General features: G+C 38.8%; 1 protein-coding gene across 1 annotated transcript in view; it reads right to left on the bottom strand.

Moving 5' to 3' along the window:
* cenpi (centromere protein I) overlaps positions 1 to 12,542 on the bottom strand; it is a 139,186-nt gene that overhangs the window by 70,806 nt on the left and 55,838 nt on the right. The window contains exons 6-7 of the mRNA XM_043704738.2: positions 10,854 to 10,900; positions 4,747 to 4,836 (exon numbers count right to left, since the gene is read on the bottom strand). Of these exons, the coding sequence (XP_043560673.2) occupies positions 4,747 to 4,836; positions 10,854 to 10,900 (137 nt within the window). The remainder of the gene's footprint in view (positions 1 to 4,746; positions 4,837 to 10,853; positions 10,901 to 12,542) is intronic.

The following is a 12,542-nucleotide window of genomic DNA, read 5'->3' as shown; positions in this document are numbered from 1 at the left end:
TTTCTCGCTGAGCTTGAAGGTTTGTTTTCAGAAGTTCCATCACCATACTAGGTAACATCGGTGAGAGTCTCCGGTGAAGCGCTGGTGGTATGTCACACCTCTCTATTTATAGGTCTTGGTTTCTTAAGGTAGGCGATGTAATTTCCAGTTTTTCTTTGAAGGGAAGGCAGATAGGATCTAAACTGATGTGTTTATTGATGGAGTCCTAGTTAGAATGCGATACCTCTGAAAATTCTCATGTGTGTCTTTGTTTCACCTGTCCTGTTTGTGTTGTCCCAGTCAAAGTGGTGTCCTTCTTTGTCTGTATGTACAGAAACTAGTGATAGTGGTTAGTGTCTTTTGGTGGCCAGTTGGTGCTCATGTATCCTGGTGGCAAGTTGTCTCTTTTTACAGTTCTTACATGGTATCTTGTAAATTATGTTAGTTTTGCTGGTGGTATCTAATGGATCCTTTAGGTTCATTAGTCGCTGTTCAAGTGTGTTTATAGGTTCATGGGCTACAATGATGGCAAGGGGTCTAAGTAGTCTGGAAGTAATTTCTGCTATGGCTTTGATGCAAAGTGGTGTGGCTATAGATTTTGGTTGCATTGTGTCTGCTTGTTTGAGTTTATTTCTGAGGAATCAGTGGATTCTGTTTATTGGATACCTGTTTTTCTTTAGCTATTTTTCTTCTGCTTTTCATAGTTCTTGGGTGCTGCAGTGTGATGTTGAAGTAAGGTCTTGATGCAGCTCTGTTTGTAAGTGTTGGAATGATTGCTTCTGAAGTTAAGTATTTGGTCCATGTGTGTTATTTTTCTGTAGACACTGTTTTGAAGCTGTCTGTTAACTGTACGTTGAGCTGTCACATCTAGAAATGGGAGTCTGCTGTCGTTCTTCTCCTCTTTTATGAATTTTATGCCTGTCAGGATAGTATTGATGGTGTTATATGTTTCCCCTAAGTTGTTCCGTTTTGTGAAATGTATGTGTTGTATGTGTATAAATAGAAATGTAAATGTAAAAGGACAGGCCAGCTTAAATAATTGGTATGAAATTATCGTCGTCATTATGCAACATTCAAATTCTGCAACCTCAGTATTTTCAAAGTTTTAATAGAGTCAAAAATGTACAGCACGGAAACAGCCCCTTCAGCGCAACTCGTCCACGCCAACCTGATGTCTTAATTTAAACTGTCCCATTTGCCAGAATTTGGCCCATTCCTTCCAAACCCTTCCTATTCATAAACCCATCTAGGTGCCTTTTAAATGTTTTAATTATACCAGTCTCCATCACTTCCTCCAGCAGCTTATTCCATGCACACACCACCCTCTGTGTGATAAAGTTGCCCCTTAGGTCCCTTTTACATCTTGCCCCTCTCACCTTATACCAATGCCCTTTAATGTTGGACTTTCTTACGCTGGGGAAAAGGCCTTAACTATTCACCCTATCCATACCTGTCGTGATTTTATAAACCTCTACAATGTCATCCCTCAGCTTCTGATGCTCCAGGGAAAATAGCCCCAGCCTATTCAGCCTCTCCCCATAGCTTAAACCCACCAATCTTGACAACATCCTTGCAAATCTTTTCTGAATCCTTTTAAGTTTAACAAATCCTTCCTATACCAAGGAGACCAGAATTGAAGCATTCCAAAAGTGACTTAATGAATGACCTGCACAGCTGCAATATGACTTCCCAACTACTATATTCAGTGCACTGACCAGTTAAGGCAAGCATACCAAATCCTTCTTCGCAATCCTGTCAATCTTGGGAAAAATCCAGTAATAACATTTCCTGTACTATGCATGATTTATGATACCATAGCCTTGGAGAGGGCAAGGAGCAGTTACCGAGGGAAGATATTTAATTGGGGAAAAGAAAATAATGAGCTATCTGACAGGAGTTGGGAAGTACAGACTGGGAGCAATTGTTCCACAGAAAGGGCACAGTAGGCAGGTGGAGACTATTTAAGGAGCAGTTGTTGCAAGTGATGCATGAATTTGTTCCTCTGAGATGGGTAAGAAGGGGTAAGATTAAGGAACCCTGGATGCCAAGAACAGAGGAGCTTCTCGTCAACAGGAAGAAGACAGCTTACGTAAGGTGGTGCAAGCAAGGATCTAGCACAGCTTTAGAGGATTACAGGCTTGCTAGAAAGGAGCTCAGAAATGGACTAAGGAGAGCCAGTAGGGTCACGACAAAGGCTTGGCAAGAAGGATTAGGGAGAACCCAAAGGCATTTTACTCATGCGTGAGGAATAAAGAATGATCAGGGAGAAGGTAGGGCCGATCAGGGATAGCGTACGGAACGTGTGTGTGGAGTCTGAGCAGTTAGGGGAAGCCCTAAATGGATTTTTTGCTTTGGTTTTCACTAAGGAAAGGGACCTTGTTGTGAATGAAAACTTTGAAGAGCTGGGATACAGGCTTGACCAGATCAAGATTGATGAAGTTGATGTGCAGAAAGTTCTGGAAAACATTAAGATTGATAAGTCCCCAGGGCAAGACCAGATTTATCCTAGGCTGCTCCGGGAAGCAAGGAAGGAGGTTGCTAAGCTGCTGGCGAGGATATTTGCTCCTTCACTCTCCACAGGAGTTATACTGAAGTATTGGAAGGAGGCGAATGTTGTTCCTCTTTTCAAGAGGAGTAATTGGGAAATCCCTGGCAACTACAGATCAATCAATCAGTTTTATGTCTGTGGTCAGCAAGGTTTTGGGAAGAATTCTGAGAGATAGGATTTATGACTATTTGGAAAAGCATAGCATGATTAAAGGCAATCAGCATGGCTTTGTGAGGGGCAGGTCTTGCCTCACAAATCTTATTGAGTTCTTCAAGGAGGTGACAAGACAGATCGACGAAAGTCAAGCAGTAGATGTAGTGTATATGGACTTCAGCAAGGCATTTGATAAGGTTTCCCATGGTAGGCTCATTCATAAAGTCAGCAAGTTATGGGATACAGGGAGAGTTGGCGATCTGGATTCAGAATTGTTGGCTGACAGATGGCAGGGAGTGGTTGTAGATGGAAAGTATTCTGCCTGGAGGTCAGTGTTGAGTGGGGTCCCGCAGGGCTCTGTTCTTGGGCCTCTGGTCTTTGTAGTTTCCATAAATGAATTGGATGTGGAGGTTGAGGGGTGGGTTAGTAAATTTGCAGATGATACACAAGGTTGGAGGTGCCGTTGATAGCATCGAGGGCTATTGCAGGCTGTAGCACGACAAACAGGATGCAGAGCTGGCTGAGAAATGGCAGATGGAGTTCAATCTGGATAAATGCGAAGTGATGTATTTTGGAAGGTCAAACTCAAATGCTCAATATAGGATTAAAGACAGGATTCTTCGTCATGTGGAGGAATAGAGGGATCTTGGTGTACAAGTACATAGGTCCCTCAAAGTTGCCACCCAAGTGGATAGGGTTGGTAGCATATGGTGTTTTGGCTTTCATGAACAGGGGGATCGAGTTCAAGAGCAGTGAGGTTTTGCTAGAGCTCTACAAGTCCCTGGTGAGACCACACTTGGAATATTGTGTTCAGTTCTGGTCTCCCTACAATAGGGAAGATACAGAGACTTTGGAAAGGGCGCAAAGAAGGCTTACCAGGATGCTGCCTGGACTGGAGGGCTTGCCTTGTGAAAAGAGGTTGAATAAGCTCGGATTTTTCTCTCTGGAGAGAAGGAGAAAGAGAGGTGACCTGATAGAGGTATACAAGATAATAAGAGGAATGGACAGAGTCAATAGCCAGAGACTTTTCCCCAGGGCAGGATTGATTGGTACGAGGGGTCATAGTTTTAAGATATTAGGAAAAAGGTTTATGGGGATGTCAGATGAAGGTTCTTTACATAGACAGTTGGGAATGCATGGAATGCGTTGCCAGCGGTGGTGGTGGAAACAGAGTCATCAGGAACATTTAAGCGACTGCTGGACATGCACATGGATAGCAGTTGAGTTGAGGGGGTGCATAGGTTAACTTATTTTGTTTTACATTAGGATTAACTCTCGGCACAACATCATGAGCCAAAGGGCCTGTTCAGCGCTGTACTTTTCTATGTTCTACGTTCTATGATAGAGTGTTTTCATCTAACTTGTCAGTTAATAATTTCGAGGTTCCAAATATATTAGTTTTAGATGCAACCAAAATTTCATGTGAAAGAAATTCACAACTGGCTCTTCAAAATTACAGTTCAGGCAGACAATACTCTCATAACTGTAGGCACCATTAAAAAGAAATAAGGAAATATGAGGTACATACCATTGTTAAAAGCAAAATATTGACTAGCTGACAATTTACTTTTTCATTCCAAAATTCCTACCACTAAAATTCTCACTGGGCTGTCACAATTAAAGAACTTCAAACTCCTACTGACAAAGGAAAGAAACCCTGTCAAAATCAAAAGAAATCTGTCTTTCAGAAATGTAAAAGGTAAAGTCGTCATAATCCTACTAGACAGTAGGGCTGCTCTCTCATTAGAGAAGCGACGAATGGTGGTTTAACCCGAGGGTTCGCCCCTCACCTGAGGCATGGTATGATTAAGGAGGAGTGTCCTTCATGGTTCCCTCAGCCAGTGTGGGAACTGAACCCACATTGTCAGCATCACTCTGCACCACAAACCAACCATTTAGTCAACTGGCTCCAGTGAAGAAAACAAACCAAAGTTGGTATTTTAAGCCCAGATTCCAATTTCACCTTAAAGTAGATGTACACTTTGCATTGAACAAAAAAAAACAAGTAAATAAAATTAAATGGTATATATTTATATAATGCTTTATGAAGTTTCAAGCCAACACACCTTGAGTCGTCGAGGACATGTCAATGATACATATTCAGGTGCATGGATCTTATACAGCAAAATAAGAGCAATCAGATTTGATTGCATTCCCTGAAAAATAGATGACAACATCTGTACACAAATGTCAGCTTATTAGCTTTTTCACAAATTTAAGGCATAATATGTACACCTATAGTTTTTAGATCTTCATTACCATTCTTCATTCTAACAACTAAAAGTAGGAACACAGGAAAGAGAGTACGTCACTGAAGTCTGTTCTGTTGTTTATCACTGGTATCCTTACCTAACAAAAGCACAATCCCAGTTTTGGAAATTTCAATTCTAAGCACACATCACCTTTAAATATAACTGGTTTCAAATTTTCACTATCCGGGTGTGGGAGAAGTTTCAGCTATGATGATCCCAGCTGATGAATTTACATCTCGTGGACTGAAGCATAGCTTGATAGATCATATTTTGTTTTGATTTCATTTTACCGAAGTGATATCTCACTGTTAATAAATAGGCAATGTTGCACATTTTGTTTTAACAATACAACATAAATTAATCAACTAGAACAAAATGTGATAAAATATAAATAAGTACTTTATTCAAACACAAAGATTTTTAGATACACAGTAAAAGAATAAACTCATTAATCCCAAAACAACCCTTTTTAAATTCTAAAATGAAAACATACTTAATACAGCACTCACACCAAAAGAAAAAATCTTTTCCAAAAACTCAAAAGTTTTAAGGTAACTGTGACATTTACTCCTAGACTGGAAACACATAGCTTCTTTGTAAGCTATTATAAACATGAGGTTAAACTTACACAACTTCAAGTAACCTCTTCCATGTTTTATGCCAACATTCCTGGTTTGCAGCTACCACTCTTTATTCTGAACTAGGCCAGTTTCACAATATTCTCATCTTCTCAGGAGTACTGCTACATGCAACCCACCTCCATCCAAGGACTTCAGAAAATTGCCCAAAACAAAGTAAAACTGAGAAAAAAAGTCTCTCTCTCAAACTATGGGTTTTTCCACTAAGCTCTAAAAAAAACACGTCTGACAGTTTCTAACAGATGTTCAGAGTAGTTTACCTTGCTCAGTCAGAAAACATCCTAGGCTAATTAAAAGCCCATTAGCGCTACCATTATGGAAAACACCACGATTACGGAAATTCTTGCAAATTATTAACTTCGAATGCACAGAAAGCCCATGTGTCACTGAACCAAAATCCAAAGACCAAACTTAAAAATAAATAACAGTTAAATATTTTAAAAGAAATCAGACAGTTTCTATCACACTCCTATAGAGTGAACCACTAATCTTAACATGATGTAGCTTACCCTAGGTACTCCAGAAAAAATAGTTTCTGAGCATCTATCTTGTTTAATTCCTTTGTCTCAATTAGATCATCCTTCAACCTGATAAATCTGTGAACGTCCATTCTTCATAAATTAATCTTGCAGATTCTAGTATAACTTTGCAGAATTTGAACTGCACCCCATTCAAGAAAATTATAACTTTCCTAGGTACAATATGCGATTCTGCATTTACTACTGTTCATGGTATCTAGGCAAGCTTTTGTACATTCCAGTTCCCGAGAGACAAAAAGCTAATATCCCATTAGGAACTTTTAATCAAACTATTCAGACATGTTATGACGCACACCTGGGGCAGGTGGTCATTGAACCTAGCACTCTTTGTCCAGAAAAAGGGTTACTATAACTGTACCAGAAAAGCCCTCATTAAATAGGTTAGATTTAATTAACCTGCTCAGAGATATTATTAACCACTTCTGGGCAGGTGGTTATTTTTCCGTGATGACTGCCAGCTTTTAGTCAAGTAGAAATATGGCCAAATGCCTATTGCTCCTTTATGACTTTAAGTCTTACGCTATTCAGACAGAAATGATGACAGCACCAAATCTTAGCTTACTGAAATGAGAGTGGAATATATCAGAATGAATAGTATTAATTGCAGGAATCCAATTTCATCAGGACAAACAGTTAGATGCAGTGTAACATTTCATTTCAGAGATTCCAAAAATGAGTCTCATTCTCAATACCAATAGCATAATGGCTACAACAATGGTTACAAAAGTCAACCTCTGGCTTCAACTGTCACTATATTGACAGTTTATGTTGTGGATCCACAATCAGTGAATTAAAGATACACAAATTTATTTCTCAAATCCTACATTTGACAAAAGGAGACTGTTCCTCAAGTCAAAATTTACACTCAGATCCTGATATGTTCAGGCCCATGTGACCCTGGAGAAGGAGCAAATGGTGTCCATTAATACTGTCAACACCTTCAAGGAGAGGTGGGCACCACAGGGAGTGGAGTGCTTAATGCCCCCTTCCAATTCAATTTTGATTTACTCCCTATCTTTCCTTTCACTTTTATTTCAACATAAGCATTGCTCGCTCCAGGCTTTGCTTGTCGCTGGTTCCTTGGCCATACGGTGCCTTTACTGGTGGTGGAATATCTATAAAGTTCTTGACACTTGGTGTTTTCACTGTGTCGTGCACCTTCACACATTTAACATGGGTGCTGGGGAATATAAGCACTACTGCCATATGCTGTACGACAGTAGTGTAGGGGAAACAAAGCTGTGCACAAGCAAATAAAGGGCGACTTGGTGACAGGTTACCAGCCTCTGTGCAGTGACTTCACATACGATAGTTTAGCAGCCATTCACAGGTTATGTCATCTGAAAACCATTTAATTTTTCAATGAGAATCATGAGGCCCATTCTACATTTACCCAGGCAGAAAAAAACACATGGCAAAAAACTTCAAAATACTCAGATTAAATAACATTTATTTAAAAATAATAAAAGTTCACACAAGCGTGACAGAAGTTCAGAAAAATAAATCGGTTCTGTTCCAACAGATGCTGTCTATCCTGCTGAGTATTTCCACCATTTTCTGGTTTGTTTTGATCCCCCTTTAACTGGCTAAAGAAATAACATGCTTTTGTCACAACGACATGGTCTCTCACAACATGATATGTTGTCCTGAGCCCCTCACCTTAACAAGCTTGTGTGTTATCGTTATGATGGCAATAGCTCCTCCTCCTTTTCTGCAGTTCACTTCTGCTTTACTAAACTGAGGACCACTGATGAAATATACCAAGATCAAGTCTACAATCAGGGTTAGTTCACATTAACGAACTCCATTCAACATAATTATAAGGGATAGGAAGAGACATTATTTCCAAATGAAGTTCCCACTTTCAGAAGATCTTGTAGTAAAAAATGGCTGCTTAATTGTATACTCAGTAGCTATTCTTATGGTGTGTTTGTGCGCATGTGTGCATGAGAGAGAGAGAGACACCTCAGTTGGTTATACATTTCCATTGTAACTCAGATTGTTGCCAAGAGTGTAGGGTATGAATCCAATTCCAGTTGAGGTAGACTTGGGGTCTGTCTCTTTTGCCCTGCTCTATGATTAACTTGTAGTTTAATGAAATTTGATCATCAAAGATGCTACACAGAGAGGACTGTTTCTTCTAAGTACGCCCAGCACTTAGGCTACTACATTGTAGCCTAATTTACCTGCATTCCGAGATTCAACCCTTCTTTGACACAATGTGGAGTGACACTATCCAGGTAGAAGTGCAAAATCGTGAGTACTGGGTTCCTCAACATGCTTCTGTTGTGCTCTGATTAGTGCCCACCCACTTGATTTTTCCTTTGCATCACCAGGATCACTCACAGTAACCCATCATTGCTCACTACCCAACATTACTGACAAATATGTTTCAACTTCACAATTGAGTTGAACAAAATCACAGAATGCAGTACACAGAAAAAGAAATGAGAGCATGTATGTACATTGGGATTGGTAGCAGACTGGATTATTAGCCCAGTGACAAAAGTAAAAGTCTGGGCTAATGATCTAGAGACACAAGTCCAAATACTGCTATTATAGTTCAACTTGAACTCAATTTATGAACTAAACAAAACTGCAATTTTAAAAACAGTTAGTTTCAGTAATGGTGTCCATAAAACTACTGAGTTGAGTATGAACTGAAAGTTTTTGCTAAAGGTTTCAGATAGCACGAGTCCGAGAGATTAACACATTTACTGGCACTTTAATTGCACTGCTTCACCCTTTCCTTTAAGTGAGTTTCTGGTGTGGGTGCTGTGTATGGTTCAATTGTCTATTGAAGCAACACAGTGGCATAAAAGGATGATTGAATTGATATTCTTGCACAATATTCTGATGAGTGAAGGTGAAAAGTTTCAACAAAACATGTTATTTTCAGAAATATCCATGTTGTGTATCTGAGATAAAGATGCAACAAGGATCAAATTTGAGTTACTAACTACATAGTTCAATTTACAGCTAACTTAAGAACTGCTAAGTTTTTTAACTAAATTTCCTCCTGAGTGCATTAAAATCAAGGTTGTGCTAGCCTTCATTTCAAAACATATTGATAATGCTCAAGCAAGACAATTCCACAAATGAATGGGCATTTATGCAAGATGAAATTGAACAAATCGGTAATAGGATTCATAATTTACACTAAACCTGCTCCTCTGCGTGCATATTTATTTCATTTTTCTGTTTAATCCAATTTTCTGTGATATAACAAAAACTTTGACTAAAAAGTGGCAGCTTTCAACAGTTTTTTCCTCTAAAAATCTGATCATAATTACATTGTCATGACAGTGAGGATATATTCCCTGTCTTGGACAAAAAAGAAAGAAATGTTAAGTTTCAAAGTTAAGAAAATAGATTAAAAGAACTTAATGGAGAGGACAAAAAAAGAGAAATTCCACTGCATGACTGAGCAAAGGGGATTGCACACAATAGAGAAATAAAAGGCCTTTGGAGATACAATTTTGAACCTGTCAAAGTTTTAGAATAGATCACATTACACAACTATACAGGAAGGGTCTGTTTTCTTAGTGCAACAGACGACCTCACAAACTCTAGATAATGTTTCTCATTTATCTTTTGTACTCATGTGATTTCAGCTTTGCTGCTTAATAAATCCAATTCCCTCTTTACACAACTGGGGAGATTTATCCCCTGGATCAATTATAAACAACAGTGCTGAAAATTGACTGATATATTTATGATACTTCGCTCCTAAGTGAGTCAAAACTTTGATCCTGCTGTTTTTCCCCCATATCACAGCTGCACTTGCTGTTTGCCTGATCTTATTGCTTGCATAGTGTATTCAGAGTATTCACATTCTGCATAAAACTCTGTTGTATTTGCAATATTGCGGTCATTATGAGAAGTGCCAGCCAGAATACTCAATTAGAGTTGGCATGTAATTCAGTAAAATAACTGATGTTAGCAAATGTAGAATTATATACTACAAAATACTAAAAACAGTGAGTACATCTCTCTTCTTCATTGTCCTTATTAGTATTTTCCACTTCCTGGCCCCTTAATCTACTGTTACACTTGTTTGTTCAACCAAGCCAAAATAGTCTGATGTACTCCTTTACAATGGTACTCCATGCAAGAGTTTAATTTGGCAACCTATCAAACTAATCACCTAAACATTTCTCCACATGCCATTTAGTAGTCTGGCTAATTGGTCATATTTATATACAAACATATTAACAAGCGGGAGTGGGCCATTTTGCTCCTTTGGACTGCCCTTTCAACGAAGATTATAGTTTAAAGACAAAACAAAAACCTGAAAGAACAGTGAATGCTGGAAATCAGAAACAAAAACAGAGATTGCTGGAAAAATGCAACGAGTCTGTGGAGAGAAAGCAGAATTAACATTTCAGATTTAGTCACTATCCAAGGTCCCAAAAACACCTTCCAGGTGAAGCAGCACTTAATCGTCACCCTCCCCCCACCCCATGTTCTGCCTAAATACCAACCTTTTCCCAGCTTCCAGTAGCTCTGAAGGAGAATCACTCAACCGAAAAGACAGTTTTGCTTTAAAATCATAGTTTGTCTGATTCTAATCTCAACACCACATTGGCAGATACACCGAATAACCCTCACTTTCTTGCTTAAAGAAAATCAATTCAGCTCTTTGTTAAAAGTATTCAAAGGCTCTGCTTCTTCAGCCTTTTGAGGAAGAGTTCCAAAGACTGACCAACCTAAAGGTGATACAAAAGCAGATTATATAACTTACCATTTTGGCCTGCAGAGCAATCAGCTTCTTGACTCTGAATCGTTTAACTGTGAAATAACAGGAATACACAACATTAAAAAGTGGTATTTTTGAAAGTTAAAAAGCAAATGCCAATCTTAAATTAAAGCTTCATGATCCAAAAGAATACAACAGAACTCAGGGATTATTGCATCATCTCAAAATTTGGAGTTACATGTTGCATACAAGATGATTCTGGAGAATTTATTTTTCCACTCTCTCAAAGCTGTTTAAATTACAAATTTTTTACTTTCAGGCAAGAAAATTATATATCAAGGCACAAGTAGAACATGATTTAACAATCTCCCAATTGGCATTTTATCATAAATAGACAACCAAACAGTTCAAAAACATGTGCGTCTATTCATCTTTTTTCTACTTTCAACTCTCACCTGTGATGATGCTACTCCTTTAATAAGGTTATGCTGACCTTGGTTTTTTTACCCCAGAGGTCGTAAAAGCAGCGATTCCGGAAAGTCTGGCTTTCGATGCATTTTAGAGCCGATTCGATTATAGCTAACAGATTCTACCTCAGGCAAAAGGCTCTCGTTTAAAAAAAACACTTGCACAATGAAAGGGGAGCGGCCAGTTCTCCCAGCTCAGCTTTCCTCTGGTTTGATTTGGTTTTTGACAGTCTGGCTATTCACTGAGAGCACTCAGACAGTTTGGCGGCTGCTGATCCATGATACAGTTACACAGAAAAGGGTATTCCATGCTGCTATCTCACACTCTCCTGTAAGACCCTGCATTTGATTTTACCCTTTTGACAAAGGGTGCATTAATGGGAATGGTCGCAAGTATTTGGAACAGCATCATTAAGTTGGGATGATCTGTTGGATTTTCGGATAGGTTGTTATTCGGTATTCTGTTCTTTTTTATTTGTGTTTTATCCAAAAATCTTGTAAATAAATTCTCTTTTGTTTAACACTAAGGGGTTTGACCAGCTGCATCTCTCCTGAATATCCGTGTTACACCTGCTTAAAACAATTCGCAAAGTTAGGGTCTGGGCTTCTTTCTTGAAATGTTTTGAGGGGATCTGGCCTGGTCCATAACACACTGAAAGGTAGATTTGTTCCATCCAACAGTCCTTTGAAATTTACACTTCATCACAACTGCTGCCAAAAGAGTTGGAGATATGAAACAACAGCACAGATCGATTTCTATATTTTCTAACCAGAACTTCAATTGGAACAGATGTGACATGTCCAAGTCTGTGGCTGCAATAGAAATGTAAAACTGACTGCAACTTCCAATGCCCACACATGTACAGATCAATGCAGAAGTCCAAAAGATGTCAGTGATTTTTTTTTGCTCTTCGACAGGATGAACTGTTCACAGTTTGAAACCATTACGAATTCAATAAAGGCTCACCACAATAATTTCTGGAAAGGTGGAACAGTCATATGAGGAGATATGGAGCATACCGGCCCTATCTACTGTTACTAATAACATCAAGAAATACAGGGATAGTGTAGCAAAAATAACATTTAGATAAAAGATCAGCCATAGTCCAGAATGATGGAACAGTCTCAAGGGGTAGAATCGCCTACTAATGATCTTATTTTCCTCAATGACATGAACTTCCACTTTTGTCTGCATTTAAAAAGTTGTGCATTTATGAATGAGGCTTAAGCATATACTAAGTTCACAATTACTAAACATCTACAAATA

The sequence above is a fragment of the Chiloscyllium plagiosum genome, unplaced genomic scaffold, assembly GCF_037043375.1.
Source record: "Chiloscyllium plagiosum isolate Xiang-an unplaced genomic scaffold, Cpla_swu_hap1 HiC_scaffold_11, whole genome shotgun sequence".
In the NCBI taxonomy this organism is placed as follows: domain Eukaryota; kingdom Metazoa; phylum Chordata; class Chondrichthyes; order Orectolobiformes; family Hemiscylliidae; genus Chiloscyllium; species Chiloscyllium plagiosum.
The sequence above is the reverse complement of the archived record's forward strand: the minus strand, read 5'-3'. Positions and strand labels throughout refer to the sequence as shown.